This window comes from Dinoponera quadriceps, unplaced genomic scaffold (assembly GCF_001313825.1).
Source record: "Dinoponera quadriceps isolate SergipeBrazil2010 unplaced genomic scaffold, ASM131382v1 scaffold654, whole genome shotgun sequence".
In the NCBI taxonomy this organism is placed as follows: Eukaryota; Metazoa; Arthropoda; class Insecta; order Hymenoptera; family Formicidae; genus Dinoponera; species Dinoponera quadriceps.
The window spans coordinates 33,608-52,284 of record NW_014554745.1 but is presented as its reverse complement, the minus strand read 5'-3'; the positions used below and the strand labels follow the sequence as shown (position 1 = coordinate 52,284).

Below are 18,677 nucleotides of genomic sequence, written 5' to 3'. Positions count from 1 at the left end.
GGGGGGGGGGGGGGGGGATATGAATAAAACGCGATCCTTTCACGAGAGAAGAAATCATACGGGGAGAATAATCCCCGCCACGAAAAAGTACGTTGCATCATGAAGTTCTGTTGTTGGCACAAGCAGGATCCAGGAACGATTCCCACCGATCGTCTTACTTTCTGTCTTGCTCCCTTTTCCCTCTGATATAACGACGAGCAGTCTCATAGTTCGCGCAAAGGTGAATGCGTAACCAGAGGCCGGATGTCTCCGCCCAGGATGGATGCGCGTCTCGCAAGGTACCTTCGAGCGCGCCTTCGTCTTCTTTCTTTTTCAAGGTGCGCGGTCTCTGATTTCTGATCTGCTGGCCGGTGCAACTACTTGTCGTCGCGCCCTGCACCGCCCATTTTCTGAAGACGAGGAGACACGAAAACGCCGGAAAGTTCGTTACCTATCACGCGGAGCGCACCAACCGGCGTCTGATTTTCATAACACTGAACTTCCGGCCGACTAACGGACGTTGGCGTCTTCGCGCTTTCGTTTTTGCATTCGTCGTATCGTTATTTTCGACGTAGAGACCTCGTAGTCGAGCGACGAGCGGAAGGCTTCAAAGCCGATGTGCAAATGTTACGCGGTTTTACCGTATCGGCAAACACTACTGACGATTCGGCAACGTCCGATTCAAGAGAGAATTTCCTCCCGGATTTACATCTCCCTTTTCAATTCCACGAAAACGGAAACGTCTCCATTTACAGAAATAAGTCGAAATTTATTAATTATATACGTTAATTAATATGAAGAGTGTTTGACCTAAAAAGGAGTAAGAAAACCAATAAGAGCCGACGCAAGATATAATTTGCGAACATCTATCCGATTAATATAATGAAATTAAATACTGACCCGGATTTATGTGTCAATGAAAAATTCAGTCAAAATCATGCCTAAGTCAAGTCGAAATCATATACGTGGAAATCAATGTGCAATTTGATATTTATAAAACTTTTCACGATATCTAAAAAATATGTAGATGTTGAAACGACCTGATCGTTATCTAGTTTATATCATATTCACAAGTTGATACATGGATAGTTATATTCGACTTGCATATGATAAGCGACTAAGTATCAACTAGATCGTCGATAATCGATCGACACTTATATGATGTCTTGTACATATCACATGGATGGCTAGATATCGACATGACATTAATAAAATGTAGGTTCTCCTTTGCATATCAATAAAAAATGTAATAATAATCAAATCCAATGGTTCGAAAAATCAATTTTGATTTCGTCGATCTATCGATTTCGAATCATCGATTCGTGGACCTGGGGAGCGTTGAACAGACTTTCCTCTAGAAGTCAAACAATTGTTAATCAAATATACTTAAATTAAACATTCAATTTTTGATATTTAATTATATTAATTAAATTGTTTCAATTAATCGAAAATATTATTATACAATTAACTTAATAATTATTTGTTTAATTTAAGTAATTGAATAATTTTCACAATTTAATTACAAGCACTTATTTTTATTTTAACAGATGTTTCATTAATTTAACTTACATTTAATTAACATAAATAAATATTTCAAAGTATAGAATATTGCAATCGATTTTTGACGATCACATAGCATCTTGCCTGCTGAGAAATTCTTTCGAATCGCCAATACGGCGCGCAATACGCTCTTCATGTCAGCTTCCCATGTCAAATTACGTTTAATCGGAGACTTGAGTGTTCTCATGAGTCCGCATATGGCGAATTTTCGTATGTTTCATCGTCATAGGGTGCCCGCTTCACCTCCCCAATGATCAGGTAAAACGCGGGGAACACCGCCGATGCTCGCATTTACGCGATATTGACCCGACCATATGCTCGACGGTTCCCATAACATTGCTATCCAACGTTGCTGATACATGCACTAGTATCTAGACAGCAACAAGTAGATGCTTCGTCACTGTTCTAATCACCGTCACGCCTCTGACAGGCGAACTAACGATTCGCTCGGTCACGCGAATCTTCATCGTCTAATCTCGAATCGTTCGCGCTACGTCATATAGCTTATGCTCGTTAAAAATCGATGCGAAAATATTTTATTATCGTACATGAGAGTCAGACTCTGCTACGATGCGAAGACGTATACAATACAAATACGATAAAGAAATGTTTTTCCTGGAAAAATTACAAAATCTCGGAACGTATTCCTTAAATTTCCCAGTAAAATCTCAATTTAAAAGTAGAGTGACAGCCGAGTAATTTCCATTTTAGAGACTTGTCCTTCATATAGTCTCTTACTTTATACTTTGAATTATCGAGTGAATTGCTTCACTCGAAATTAAAGAGTTAAATTTCATAAGCTCCATCGTTACAGGAGCACATTCCCTGTAATCAATCGGAATATTCATTCACATGGAGTCGGAATCTATTTTAAATTTGAATGAAACACTCAATTTTACGATTCCAAGTGATACTATTTTCGCTTCGAGTGAACTTTCACTCGCTTTGAGTAAGGTTAGTCTAGTAAATTTAGAAATTCAAGCGAAACTTAGAGAGTTGAATTATAAAGTAGAGGAAAAGCACCAAAACTGACATAGGTATAGTAAGCTGACATATCTATGTTTCTCGACTGTGAAGTGCTAAATCTTATCGGATAATACGTAAACTTCGTCTACTGCGTGCAGTAGTTGGGATTGAAATGGCAATTTCTGTTTGCAAACGCGTTGTGTCATTAGTGTTGTTTTATTCTTCGTTGTGACGCTGAAGTTCTGTCGAACATTTTCTCGCGAAATTAAAATAACAAATCATCGGTAATATATTCGACAATACTACATTATAATGTAAGTTTTTAATTTTTTAAATCACTTTGGATCTTGCACCAATCTCTATCCTGTGTCACTGAACCAGGTAAAAGAGTTAGATTGTTCTGTGAACCGAGATATTTGAGTTTGCTGATCTTTCAACCGACATATCTTAATTTGGCTGTGAAATATCACTTTATAGAATACAATTGAAGCTACCATTGACTGATATTTCTCTGTAGGTTTTTTTGTTTGTTCAAGATGGTCGGAAAATGTCGACGGGTCCCTTTCTACATAATAAAAGAACAATATACATCGTAAAATAAAAAAAAATTTGTAATATATGTAAAATCAAAGATAACGTGTAAGGATATATAATAAGTGTACAAAATAATGTAATTTCAGCGCAACGTAGAAGCACTTATTTTAGTAATATCATAATATTGATTTACTTCGTGCATTTTCCCGGAGAAAAGGATTTATTCATGGCGACTTACAGTACAGTAGTATAGGCATTCTTTATTCTCCGTTGCGAGGAAGGCAGGGGGACTTCGTAAAAGGCAGCGACCCGAGAGCAGCTAAGGTACGGAAACGGAGTCAGTCTGGAAGCTTCGAGCTTATCCTCCATTAACGCGGTATTCGCGGCGGTCCACTTTGTCAGACCTTCCTGCGCCGACATTATTTTCAATTCCGGGCCCGATCCGAAATTTTGACAGAGCCATAGTGCGCGGCAAGTCGACCGTGTGATAGCCTTGAGATTACCGCGACTCGTCGGGGACTCGCCTCGGCGATCTCGAAAGGAAACGGCGCTCCGTCCATGGAAATGTCAAACTAATTTTGCGAGATTCTTTTTCTGATTAGGTACGAGAAATCTGCGGGTTATTCTTCTGTCGGTTTACGGCTCTGTCTCTCACACTAGAAAAGGAAATCACGCGAAGTCTCGCATAGGTTTGTCGCGCGAGAATTTAATGGTTTAACTTCAAACTGACAAGAACGCACAGTGCGCAAATTTTATATTTAAAATTACGATTTTTAATCAATTTCATTAACGTTATAACTGAATATGTTATGAGAGGGATATTCTCTGCTGAATGTTCGAGGTGAAAAATTCCGTCGAGTAAAATTTAATTGACACAATCAAAAGCGAGGCAATATCCACGAGCGAATATTTTTCGTGGATGATGCCGAACGGTAAGACGGTTCATGCAGGACAAAGCAAAACTCGCGGTCTCTTTTATCTTGGATCTATTTTAAGATCTGCTCGGCGTTGTCCCTCAGGTGCTAGGGGAAAGTCTACGCGAATAAGCGAACAGTGGAAAGGAAAGAGAGAGAGAGAGAGAGAGAAAAGTAAAGAAAGAAAGAAGGAAAAGGAGGGAAAACCCCCTCCCTGTGAAAAGAAGAAGCACTAGGCGCCGCTCACGGCTCCTCCGTTTTGACACCAAACGAAGACTAGCTAGACGGAACCTTCTTAAATGCAATACTAGTAAAACAAGGCATAAACAGTGAATAGCCGTATCCTTGAGGATTATCTCTCGACAGGTCGAAACTGCTGGGAGTGATGTGTAGATGAAAAGAAATTGCCGCGAAACATAAGACGGGAGGAGGGACCCTACCTGAGTTTATTCTCGCGTTATGCGTCGGGTCGAGACTTTACCACAAATCTTTCCTTTACCGGGCTTACTCGTACAGTTATTCTACCGAAATTTTTCTCCTCATTTGCGTAGACCACCCGCTGATATTAGTGACGCGATTAGGTATACAGTATTAAACCGGCTTTGTACTTTGGCTTTGTACTGTTCACCGACTGACCCTATTACCGACGACCTAACCGCCGAAATTTATTTGGATTTCGAGGAACTTTTGTCACTCTCGTACTAGCTTCTGTTTGCGTTTTTGTTGCAGTACTAGCTTCTGTTCGCGTTTTGTTACAGTACCGTTTCGCGATACGTGCACTATTCGGCTCTATGAGAGAAAAACCTAAATAAAATCTCGATGAAATAAACATTTCGACAAAATGTTAGTGTTCATTTTTCTACTTTTAATAGATTTCCTTTCGCAAAAAAGGAGATATCATTTTTTCCTGCTTCTTCAGGTATCAAAGAGAGAGAGAGAGAGAGAGAGAATTATAAAATAATACATACATAAATCTGCAGGAACACTATTAATGATCTTCTCGCTTATTTAATTTTTGTCAAAGATTCAAAATACCACAATAATAAATTGATGCACATGGATATCCATTGGAACAATTCCCTTCGTCTTCAGATAATGTCTCAGTCTCCACCTTTTTGTGTCTCTATGCTCGTATAGCGAGCAGAATGCACCTAATCGACGACAACAACGACGACGACGATGAAGCCATGAGTGGAGTGTCGCCCTAAAACAACATCCTCCCCTCGTATGCGCTACTATTGTACCGCGTCCTCGTGCAAAACGGAATCCGCAGTTGCACGGTTGCCGATTGTCAAGGCGGACAATTGTATTTTGATTCCGGTCCCATTACCAGCCGTTTAGGCGCACGTTTGCCTTCTTGACAAAGCGACTCGAATCTCTCTTACTCGAGTCCGCGAAACTTTCCGTAAGTGCGCGCCGCGGAAAAGCGGTATGGCTATTGTCGAAGTCTGTATATTCTCCCCCTTTGCCTTCCCCGGGAGACAGTTACGTGGGTAATCTTCTCTGCCGACATATTGCGTCAAAGCCAAAACGACGCACGGTCCGACGAGCGCATTCGTCGGATCTACCTCGGAGCGGCGAGCCAAGTCGAGGGTGCAAACGTGGAATTCAGGCCGCGGCACGTCTCAATCTGCGCAGAAAAATTCTTCCTCTCGTCGCGCGCGCGCTCACGGCTCATGCCTCTGCTAAAGTTTGAAGAGAGATTACGGAGATTGCGTTGTAAAACAGTCGAGAGCGTACAAATACTCGTATCCGTGGCAAAAGGGACAAACGAGTTTCGCTGTTGTTGACACACAAAATATGTTCGCATGTAATATAATATACAAGAATGGTATAAAAATGTACCGAAATAGTATAAATCCGATGTCAAGACCGGGGAGTCTCCCCGTGTGAAAAGATCATCAGGATCATTGCGCGTGCGCGATTCATTAGGATCATCGGAATACGCCTCGAGTGTCTCTCGCCCTGTTCGCACTCCAAACTATACCTGGTGTAATCTATGAAGATCGAGTCGGGAACAGGAGCGCTCTGCCGAGAGCGAGGGGGAGCGCGATACTCATCATCGAGAGGTCCAATCTCCGTGATATTGCATCGGTTATGACGGATTCCTGGCGTAATTCATTCGAGCGCAGGAAGAAGAAAATGCGCTCCAGCCTAGTTTCGCGCACACATTAGGGAAAGGGAGAGAATGTGAGAGAGAGAAAGGGAGAGAGAGAGAGAGAGAGAGGGAGAGCGGTGGGAGATTCCGTGGGGATTGGGGCACGAGATAATTCAAGATGGAGTCAGGGAGTCAGGCTCGGCGCATCTGCCCGTTCGCTATTATTCTGCAGCGTGTATATGCCGTTTAACGCTCAATGGCGAAGTTTCGACAAAAGTCCCTCTACCCGAACCTCCTCTAGACACACGCATCAACGGACCTCAACAGCCGCGCTGAAAGATTTCATTCGGTAAACAACGTCCACCTACGACCCTGAGGACCGGCGGATTATCGGCGCGCAGCGTGTAGGGATGACCGGGGCTCACGTTTTTAACATGCTAATTGAAGGGAAGAGATGTATATGCAATATTTCATGAGATTATATTTTAATGTAACTATACACATGAGCTTTTAGAAGAGAAATATTAGTCTCGTGTGTTTGTACACGTAAAGAAAATTATTCGGCTCTGAACAAAATCGTGCGGACGGGACAACTGACGTCCACGCTGAAAGGAGAAAGTAATATTCACTTCCGTTCAAGTAATATTTATTTGACCAAGTAAAATGGTTATTCCATATATATTCCAATACTCTTTGGCAAGTATTTATTTTTTAGAAGTAGAAATATAATTGTCTATATATACACATAATATATCTTATTATAAGTAGGCAATTATTTTTATGTGTCAAAACAATTCCGACAAATAAAAAATTCACAATTGTGAATATTACAATTTATTTCCGAATAGTGCGGATTTGAGTTTTTGTTCCAAGCTCGGATATTCGCATAATAATAAAGTACCCGCACGGAAAAAAAAGTATTTTTCTGGCACAACGAATTGTTAGTTATTTCAACAATTAGGGGACAACAAAAGGATTTGTTACCCGGAGGAAATAATTTATAGTAAAACGTCGTTGCGACAGCTGTAAAATTTAATTGGCGTAATCAAATTTATTTATTTTGTGGTCTACATATTCAGCGAAAGCAATTAATATTCTTAATAAATCTTCTTAACAAATCTTCTTGTTATTCAAATAAATACTTTTGCTGTCCCGGTAACTAACTAAAAGTTTACCGTGGGAACCCTAATTAAAATCACACGTCAATTAACCGAAGCTGACGATTGAAATGCGAAGAATTGAAAATATCGGGGATCCTTAGACAAAAAGGAGATAATTCACACGGTGTCCGGCGGTGGTCGGACTTTCCCTTCGTGATCTTCAATTGTCGTTGAGGAATCGTTAATGCTAATTCATCGGTCTGCATCCGTTCGGCAAGGGATTAACACCTTCTTATGGGGAGAGCCGAGCATCGGCGGTGCGAGAGGAGGTTGTCATGCGCAACGCCACGAGGCGTGTAAAGAAGATGCCTTTCTTTCGCCTCCGTCCGGGGGGTGACTAGGGGTTCTCGCGAAGTGGTACTCGCCCGGTAGTGGGGATGATGATGCAACCGCACAGTGTCGCCTCTGGGGTAGACGGCAAATAGGGGTTAGAACGAATCGCTTCCATCATTAGGTCCGCCCTTCGGCCGAGGGGAGGGAATCCCTCCACCAATCGGGGGTTGTCGTGCGCGTTGCACGCAGCTTCAAAACCGACGGCGGTCGGTGCTCGCTGCCAAAAAGTCTCGACTACGATGACTCTCAGTCATGTTTCATTATGGGGTTAGTCCTCGCTGTGTCCTTCGGTGATACAGTGGATAGTTCGTGAAGAAGGAGCCATCGCACATGGCAGCGAACGAAAGCGGAGTAACGTGCTCGGCTAGGACTTCAACTTTGTAGCTCTTTGCTTCTTCGTGTTTCACGTCACGGTCTGTTGTTGTTCAGTGATCGACGTTGTGCAGTGACGACGGAAGATGCAGAATCAAGAACCGCAATTGTCGCAAGTCACCGTACCGCCGCCGAAAATGCCAGCTTCATCAAGTAATGGATCTTTCACAATTTCCAATTCATCCGGTAAATTCCGATTAACCGGGATTAACCTTCTGTTCGATCGAAGCCGCTTAAGTATATATTTAAAGAAACAGAAATGATAAGTTTACTATGGACAACGTGAAGTCGTATTTCGTGCATTTTTCTTTAGTTTTAAATGTAGGTGCGGTGATGGGGTTGAAGATGTATACTCTTGTCTCACTTAGGACAATCACTTTATTTGATCGAAGAGTCCCTGATATAATCGGAATTTACTATGTTAACAATACTATTTCTCGTTATTTTCTCATATGACTCATATGGTTTTCATATCGGGATGAAATTTTGCTTTGAGGAAAATGTGGAAATGCCGTTTTGAAACGAACGTTATACTTCCTAAGTTCGACTTACTTCTCTACCTGGTGAATTAAAATGTGCATGAAATGTTGGGAATGAATTCACAAAAAATGCGATCCCAACCCGGAAAACAAACCTAGTATTTCTCCATGCCGTATGAAACGTCTTAAATAACAAAAGTTAAAGATTTGCGACATGTAATTTAAAGTCAAACGAAGTATTTAATATGGGACGAAATACTTAAAATGCTACTTGAAATCAACGACTGCTTTTGGTAAAACCTTTTGGTAAAATTGAAAAAATATTAAATCCAGAAAAAGAATATATTAGGTCTATTAGAGCCTATGTATGGTTTTATTAGAGTAATTAATAATAATTATACTGAAAAATATATAATCAGTAATATTTCTATCAGTAAACGACAAAACGTTTTTATCTTAAATTGAATCCTCTTCAGTGACGTCGGAAAAAAAGAATGGGTCTACAAAGTTCAACTACAATTTACATATACGAGAATTTAAATCAGCAATCCATCCGCGCAATACAAACAATAAACAGATATAACATCAATATTACAATATCAATCGTACATGTATTACACATAATAATATTTACCAGTCAATATTTGGAAATTTGAAAGAGAGAGAGAGAGAGAGAGAGAGAGAGAGAGAGAAATATTTATTAGGCGCTTCTAGGAAAACTCCTCTGAAGCGCAACGATAAATAATAAATACATATAGTGGTGACATAAGAGACATAAGATAAGATTTAAAGTAAATATTTTCCTAACAGCTGGTAAAGTATATACAAATTCATGATTATGATCATACATTTTTAAATGCTATATCATTGTATTTAACTGAAGTTTACGTTAAAAAAACGGCAAGGACGGAGGTTAAACGATATCGGGCATATCAGTGTACTGCAATAAAATTCGAAAGGATTGAATGACTTTAAATATGATTTTCTCAGAAGCAGTTGAGTCGAATTATCGTGCACTTCTCTTTTCAGCAGGAGACTATAAAAAAAGTTTTTAATTCTCCAGTATTATTAACATAGTAAATTCCGAAATTATTGAAAGAGAGAGAGAGGGAGAGAGAGAGGGAGAGAGAGAGGAAGGGGGAGAGAGAGAGAGAGAGAGAGAGGGGGAGGGAGAGAGAGAGAAGGGGAGAGAGAGAGAGAGAGAGAGAAAGAGAAGTCATGAAATAAAATTGAAATAATATAACTGCCTTTTCTGGCGACTCCCAAATGTGCTCTCCTTTCATTCTATTAACGTTTAGTAAAAACTTACAAAAGTCCACAAGCGTCACTAATCGATTTGAAAAGACACAGCGTATAACCCTTGTAAATTTGCAAAACCGCAGGTTTGCGAGAAAAACTTATAAATTACGCACAAAGAGAGACACACGTCGTAGAAGAAAGGTAAGATGAAAAGTTGACAAATTATCTTAAGAAATAAAAAGTCAATGTAAAAATATGTAACATAGCATCATTGGACGTAACATATTGTTAGAAAATAAAATATCATCAAGCATGAAAAAATATTATTATTCAAGCCCATAGGGATATGGTGATTCTCTGAGTTTTTCTTTATGTTTAAAATTTTTTATATTTAAAAACTATTTTTAAAGAAAGAAAAGGCTTACCAACCTTTCGGACCGGAAACTTTCTTCTTTATCTCAGTCGGACAGTTTCTTTATTAAGTATGCTAATACAAAAAAATGTGTTCTTCTGTTGTAACGGCAATGCTCCTTCAAAAAGAAATATGAAAGTTTAGGGTTATATATAATGTTTACCATGAAATAAGAGCATAGTCGCGTTAATCATAGTAGTACCGATTTTCATGGTGCCCACCGCGGCATGCTAATGTTATCTCGTGTGAAATAACAAACATGTGGTCTTTAAACGTAGCGCGCGATTCACCGTGCATTTAAACGATTCATCCCCGGGCGCGGCTCATCCATGAGAAAGTAACGACAGATGTTTAAAACGACGCGGCGAGAACGAATCACCGAGCTAGGCTAACAGGTTGTCGCGGGTGGTTGAATCCATCGTTATTTGATTGCCAATCAGTGCACCGAATTAACCAGTTAAAAATTATAACAGGCGATTGAAAACTTCATAGGCGTACTTTAAATCGTAAAGTTAAGTCGTAAAATTATTTAGTTTACCTTTTTATAGCTTGTAAGAATAATTGATGCCTTTAATACAATCAAACGTGTATAGACGTAAATTTACAATTCGGACATCTGGCTATTTTCAGTTTAAACAAACAAACAAGCGATGGTAAAATAATAATTAATAATAAAATAGATCAATAATTGACAATGAAAATTAAAATAAATAAACAATTGCGTTAGTGGTGTAACAATGTAAGTTGCGTTGATAAAAGAAAATTTAAGACAAATGATTGATCAAAACAAGTCGGATAGCCGAGTTAAAAATTTTTAGAAGAAGATTAGAAAGGATTTATAGGAACAATCTTATCTCCTAAAATTTCTGTTTTAATATTAATATTATCCATATCATTTTTTTCCAAATTTCTTACAATGAAATCTTTGTTAAAATGAATGAAAATTTATTGAAAGCGATAGTTAAAATACTACCGTTCAAAATCGCAAGAATGAGTATTTCACTCAGGTTTAGAGTAGATTCTGACTTTGTACAAGTAAATGTTTCAATCGATTAGAGTGAATTTGTTCCTGTGATGGTGGAATACGTCAGATGAATTCTTCAATTTCGAGAGGAATCTTCATTCGACGATTCGGAGAGGAGAATTCATTCTACATGAACGAAGAATTGGCTCGAATCAAATCGTCTGCCGTGACTCTACATTTTCATTTTCACATTGAATTTCATTCCAAAAAAATGTAGACAGTTGCAAATCCAGGGAGTGCGTCGATAAGACAGATGACGTATCGACGCCACGTTATGGGTCTGGATTAATTATACATGTGCATACGTGCGAGCGGCTGGTTCTTCACACATGTCACTACATTCCCATGCTCGTTTACTGTGCACACCTGATGGCCCGTAAAATAACAGAATAATAATTAGGGTAATAAATCATTCATCTCCGCTAATATGCCGAATGAGCTCCGATACATTTCCAGCCCATATTAAAAATAATATCCTTCCAACATTTTCACGTCTACGCACAATTCTTATCAAAGTTTCTCTTCACAGAAGAGAATTTATTCTTTTACTAATTATTTTAAGATAGTAAAAAACATTTAACGTTGACATATCAGTAGTAATTTTAAATTACAATATCAAATTTTCGTACCATTACAATATCAAAATTTCGTATATTTCGCACGAGAGGAAAACGTAAAAACGGGACTACTGCGAAATGAAAGGAAAAAAAAAAGAAAAGTTCGACGGCGGTATTGCGGTTTTTATAAGCGAAATTGGCGTCCAAACGTCGCCGGGCATAAGGCGAGTCACGAGGCGCGCGTTTCATGCTCCGGGACATTGAAATATCACCCCCGTGCAATTATATTCGAGAAGTTCGTAATTTTGCACGCGAGACTTCGGTCGGAGAACACTTCTGCGCGCCGCCGTCGGTCCTCGCCAGGTCGCGCGCTCGCCGTCTCTCTTTTTCACCCCTTGCATGCGAACCCGCGCACACCACCAGCTGGGGATGAGCGCGCTACGACAAACTTTTACCTTAATTTTGTGGTCACGAACACGCCGCCGCCGGCGCTTTCGGGAGAGAAGGAAAGAGAGAGACACCGGCGTCCGCGAGCGCGGAGAGCCACGCCGTCGCCGTCGCTGGCCCGGTGAATCACATCCGGCCATGTTCGCTCGCGCCATCCCTCTTCTCATCCCCCCCCCCCAACCGTTTCTCGATCCACCTTATTCTCCCCCGCCTCCCCGTCGAATTTCGGCGAGTTTCGGATGTTCCATGTGCGGTTTATTTCGGGAACGAAGTTTATTATTCTGACGTGGCGCGCATAGGCAACTTTCGTCGTCGGTACGTCGCGCGGTCCGAGTGAAATAATTGATACCGGCGGCGGAAACACACATGCTCGCGCTTTAGAGCGATACTTACCGCCGTGCGTAACGGCGAACGCACGATTTTACATTCCCCTCTTGCCGCTACAGGAGCCACACCTCCCGCCCGGTATAATGACAGTATTTTTCGCATATACGCGCGCATTCACGCGCCTCATCAAAGATTCACGAGATTTTTACAACAATTTTCTAAAGGGACTTCCTTTCCCCCTCCTCCTCCTTCTCCGATCTTCTCCGTCCTTCTGTCTCTCTCTCTCTCTCTCTCTCTCTCTCTTTCTTTCTCTCTTTTTCTCGCTCGGACTTTGGCGAAAGGACGGAGGAAGAACGGAGGAAGAACGGAGGAAAGCCCGTTTACCGTGCGATTACCGCATATATAGAAATCGCGTGAATAATTAAGGCGGCACGTGACAGAGGAAAGATCATCGGCGCCCGGCAAAATACAGTGGTCGATTCCGCGACAAATGAAAAATTCAATCGCGAATGTCGACTCGCGCGCGCCGACCAAATGCAAATTTCATGCAGTCGTGTGTGACGGCGAGTGCAGAAACGCACGTTGCGTGATTCCGATGCGCGCGCGCGAGTTCCGAGTTTCCCTCGCGAGAGCGAGGGGAAAAAGGGACATTCCTTGCTGCGGCGAGGGTGCGCAGCCCTGTCATTCGGACGCCGCAACCCGTCTGCTTGAACATGTGCGCTGCACTTTGCGCATTACCGTGCCTCCTCGTTAATGATTTATCCCCAGGAACACACGGAGGCTCGCTCTCTCTCTCTCTCTCTCTCTCTCTTTCAATCACCGCTGCCGGAGGGAAAGAGCGCCTTTTAATCGTGGATATCAGAAGAAACGAATAACAACCCCAGGGAAACGGCGATTTATTACTGAGAATCGGGGTTACGCACAGCGAAAGCACAGCGAGCGATATAATCAAGTGTCACACTTGAGGAACAACGAGGATTACGCGATGAAAAAGAATTACAGATAGAAAGCACCGGAGGAAACAAGTTTTGCTACAATAGCAAATGCTTTGTCAATATAGTGACAGCAGAAAATTTGTTTGGACAGCGGAAAGATTTGTTAAGAGTATTAATTGCTATTCGCTGGATACACGGACAATTAATACTACCAACAAATCTTTCCGCTGTCCAAACAAATTTTCTGCTGTGTAAATAAATTTTTCTTTCGTTGTCACTGTATTAAAACACATTCGTTGTCCTAGCAAAATTCGTTCTCTCCGTGCGTTCCGATTCTCCAACGAATCAGTCTCTCTTTGTCCACCTTTATTTTATTACTTCACGATACCGTCTGGGGTGAAAAGCTTCGGATCTTCAGTGAAATATCTTATCATTTTGCCGAGCAACATCAAGTAACGGACGGTGCGGCCCGCCGTGAGGCCAGTCGCCGAGAATCACAGGGTACAGATCAACAGGTTGTTGCGCGGTATTTATCACGGAACGTTCTCGTTTTAAGGGATTGAAGAGAACGCGCTGTCCGCGTTCTTGTTCTTGCGCGCCACTCGTCATCGGCCATAATAAGTGACAGAGATAAAGAAACCGACGGGCTTGATCGAGGGAGAGATCGGGACCGATACCGGGCGAAGTGTCGTGTTTCTGGCTGCTCACTTAGGGCTGCTGAATGCGGCAGCCACATCCGGTCCATTCAGGCCCATTCACGATCTTGTCGAGCTCAATGGCGTAGGCGGAGCTCATGACAAGGAGTTGGTACCCCATTGCGAATGCGCACCCCCGTCGCCCATCCAGGCAGATCTCTCTCTCTCTCTCTCTCTCTCTATGTCTCACGCGCCTTGTGCCTACCGAGGAACTAACTCCGCGACAAATCGATCCATTCAGATTCGACGTCATTCAGCAGGCCTCGTGTTGTCGCTGGTAAACGGGTTCTAACCAAAATAGCAGCATTCTCGCCGACTGAGATTAACGCGTCCCTACCATCGATTGTCGCCGACAATATCGCGCTTATTCGTCCATCGGCTACGGCTCTTTCGCAGAACGCGAGAAAGTTGAAAGTTGACACGCGAAGCGAGGACGGATTGACGAGGGGATGTAGGAGCGTCTGTCCTCGGTGTGTGTGTGTGTGTGTGTGTAGTTCCCGCTCAAGTTGCGGAAATCGCTGAAAAATGTCTATCAGTCGCAGAGTCAAATTGCAGCGCCGTTACTTTAACACGTTCGCTACCAGGGTCTGAGAAGAAAATCTTGCATCACAGTCCAGGATGTTTTTTGTTAGAATATGTTCCCAATTTACATGAGTCTTTTTAGGATATATTTATAATATAAAAATATAATTATCTCTAGACCAAGGACATCCTACATCTATTTTATTGTTTTTAGCTCAACAATACTGTCCATTTCCAAATTTATTGCAATACGTTATCATAAACTGATAAAGAATACGCACCGCACATCTGCGGCAGTGAGCTCAAATACAAGAATCGAGACGCCGCATATACACCACACATCTGCGGCGGTGATAACAAATGTGTTAAGCTAGAGTCGTCCGCGAAGTTACACTGAAAGAAAAAATATTGCTGTTAATATTTACTTGGCGACCTCAAGTTAAACGGTCGTTCCCAAATTCTTTTAAAAATATTTACTGGAAATAAAGAGAAATATAACTGACTAAGTGCAATATAATATTTCCTTCATAAAATAAATATTTACTTGTATATGTTAGAACGATTGTGACAAGTATTAAGTTCATAATATTGAGAATCGGAATTTATTTTTAAAAAATATTTACTGGACAGAAAAGTCAAAATTTAAGAAGCCACTAGGTTTTTTTTAATGGAAAGGAAGTATAATTCTATTAAATACTATCTTAAGTTTAAAACCGTTTTACAGTTACATCTAGTAATTCATTTACAAATTAAAGTGTTAATGCGTTTAAAAATAAGTATTTCTACAACCTGTTAAAATATACTTAAGTTGATAAAAATATTATTTGTGGCTTAAGAAGCTGAAAAACAGGTAATTACGTTTACTTGATTCTACCACTTTCTTTCTGTATATCCTCGCGAACGAACGAATAAATCTTTTATTTTTACATGTTTTTTTCTCTCAGTGTAGTAATAATAAATAATTTAGACTTCCGCGACGTGGAGAAATGCTTAATTCGATTTTTAATTTAGTGTCGCGTCTTTTGTGGATTTGTTTCCGACATTTCGTGAACATTTCAGTTCGCTTCTTCAGAGAGTTTCGAATCATTCTTGTTCCTGAAGACTACGAACCGGAATGTTTATGAAACATCGGAAACAAATCCAAGGAAAACGTGGCAGTAACTCGGGAGCCAAATTAAACAACACCAATATCTGTTCAGTGTGATCTGCTTTCAGGTCGCATTCTTTACGACATCCCCTGCAAGGTTTGCAGAGATCACTCTTCGGGCAAGCATTACGGTATTTTTGCATGCGACGGATGCGCCGGTTTCTTCAAAAGATCGATCAGGAGAAATCGGCAGTACGTGTGTAAAGCGAAATCCGAGGGGGGTTGCATGGTAGACAAAACCCATCGTAATCAATGTCGTGCTTGCAGATTAGCGAAATGTATTCAGGCCGGTATGAATAAGGATGGTAAGATATGTCATGAATAACATCATTATAATTACGAAATTAAAAAGAATAGGACTATAATGAACCAAGTACGCATTGTGTAATGCTACGAGAATTAATAACTTTGTGAGAGAAAAGATTAAGATCTAGCTAAATCTTGATTAATAATTTTATTTTATATAATCTTACTATATAATTATAACTATTTTTTATTTCTAGAAAATAATTATAATTATTTTTTTATTTATTCTACGGATGAAAATTCACATAATTCTTTGCTTTATTTTGAAGTACTTTGTCTTCTAGTCCATTTCGTATGTACTTTTTAAAAGATTACTTTTAAAATATTCATTTTTCTCTTGCAAAATATTTGTAAGTATTATATAAGTCTCCTACAAGATTTTCTATATTTTCTATTCGCACACGTTTTTTGTCCACGATGTTTCCAAGTGATCACTGTGTAACTGTCATTAATCGTGTCCGATATTGTTTACTTCAATAAGCTAGTCAATTTTTCATATGCAATCAAAGAACTGTCGATTTATTTTAACGGACCGTAGAGTCAAAATTCATTGCGAATTTCTGTACTGTTCTTGTTACAGCTGTGCAACATGAACGGGGTCCGCGGAACTCGACGATTCGCAGGCAAATGGCTTTATACCTCAAGGAACCCGAAGTAATAATGCCGCCAGCGGCTTTGAATCTGGCTTTACCGAAACCGTCGGCTGAATCGCGCGTTTCCGTGGCTGCACCGCCGACCCATCCCCCTTTACCGCATCCTGTTTATTGCAACGCTTTAGCGATGTCGAAAGTAAAATCTGAATATTCTTCGTCTTATATTGAGTCGATGCAAAAGTTCGTTCCATTTTCATCAAATCTAATCAAAATCAACATGAAACATTCACTTGTTTGAAAATATAATAAATTAATTAGAAAATTTTTAATTATTTTCCTCGCACATTGAGAAATGTTCCGATTCATTCTCGCGCGTAAAAACGTAATTTATAACTCTTCCCAACAAATGAGACGTAAACTTTGCAGAAAAATGAATATCCCGTCGGAGTTTTCAAATATATTCGCCGTTTTGTTCGATGACTTGCCATCTGTCCGGCGGTTGCATGATCTCGCGCTCGTAGAAATTTCAGAATTTCTGAAAAAATAACCAATTAAGCGTCCTAACTACGGAAAACGTACATACCCTAAGAAAGTTGACGTTCATTTACGAAGAGCGTATACACATATATACACGTTTAATAAATTTAACTCAACATTTATTTTCTCACTAAAAGCTTGTCATCTGAAGTGCGCCGAAAGACTAAGAAACGGAACGAACTTTTACATCGGCCCAGTAATATATCGTTACAAAGAAGAAAGCCGCACGAATAATAACCCGAAAATCTCCCCCCTCAGTTTCCGCTAAACATGGCGAGTTTCTCGACGATATCGCTAATGCCGCCGATCACCTCGGAGTCGATCTGCGAGCAAGCGGCGCGGATACTCTTCTTCAACGTGCACTGGACGCGAGACTTGGTGACGGGCACGAATCTTACTCTGGAGGACCAGCTGACGCTACTGGAGTCCTCCTGGCGCGAACTCTTCTTGCTGGCCGCCGCACAGTTAATGCCAACTCTCGACCCGACGCCGTTGCTGCCGCCGACGCCGACTACTCACAGCATCGAGTTGGCGGTCGAGGTGAATCGCTTTCGCGAGACTTTGGCCGGCTTTCACGGGATGAGCCTGGACCATCAGGAGTTCAGCTACATCAGGGCGATAGTGCACTTCAAGGCAGGCCTGGACTGCGAGCCGGTCTCCAGCGGCCACAACAACGGCAGTGACACCAGCTCGCCCGGCGTCGCGAATCGGCTGAGGAATCCGTCCGCGGTGGCGCGATTGAGGGATAGTGCCCAATTGGCGTTGGGCCAACGGCTGAGCGGTGCCTCCTACGGCGTCCTCAGGTTCGGCAAGGTACTACTGCTCTTGCCCTCCTTGCGTTCCGTCTCCGCTGACGCCATCGCCGAGCTCTTCTTTAAGAGCACGATCGGCGCGATCCCGATCGNTTGAACGTCTCATCCCTCCCTCCCCCCCCTCCTCCCCCTGTAAAGAAAGTTCCCGCAAAGTAACTTTTGACACCTTAGACTAGAAAGGGATATACACATACTGGTGGACTGTTATTTTTATATTATTGCGTTGAAATAAAACTGTGCGAAGTGCAGCAAATGCGGTATTAAACTTTGTCGAGAGCAACGTCAGAATGGGTGTTTAACTTGTCTAGATAGATTGGAGAAAGAGTGGAGATATTTATTCGCGACCTGGGTTTCTCTTCGAGAGCTAGGAAAATAGTGAGTTATAGTGACGAAGAATCAAGAGTCGTCAGGGGCAATATAAAATTATATAGCGCCGAGGATTTCTCGATTTGCATACCTCATTCTTTCTGGGATTACGTCTTGTACGAAATGAAAGTGAAAAGTGGTGGTCGTTATTCGACACATTACCGTGTAGTTATTATTTATTAATTAAATGTTAATAAATTATTTTACTTATAGTATTATCAACGCGACCATGGTAATAGTTATAATAATATTACGTTGACTATTGTTGACTATATTGACTATCCCTTGGCAATACCGGTGTGTGGATCGGTGAAAACAGATGTGTGGATTAGCATACCTGTGATACCTGGAACGCGCTGTTTG

At 41.2% G+C, this 18,677-nt stretch overlaps 1 protein-coding gene across 1 annotated transcript; it reads left to right on the top strand.

The window, feature by feature from the left end:
* Window positions 1-8,002: 8,002 nt before the first annotated feature.
* Window positions 8,003-18,045, top strand: LOC106741239 (nuclear receptor subfamily 2 group E member 1). The gene is made up of 4 exons (XM_014613026.1): window positions 8,003-8,069; window positions 15,769-16,005; window positions 16,587-16,795; window positions 17,395-18,045. The coding sequence occupies exons 1-4, from the start codon at window positions 8,003-8,005 to the stop codon at window positions 18,043-18,045; spliced, it is 1,164 nt and encodes a 387-aa protein (XP_014468512.1).
* Window positions 18,046-18,677: the final 632 nt, after the last annotated feature.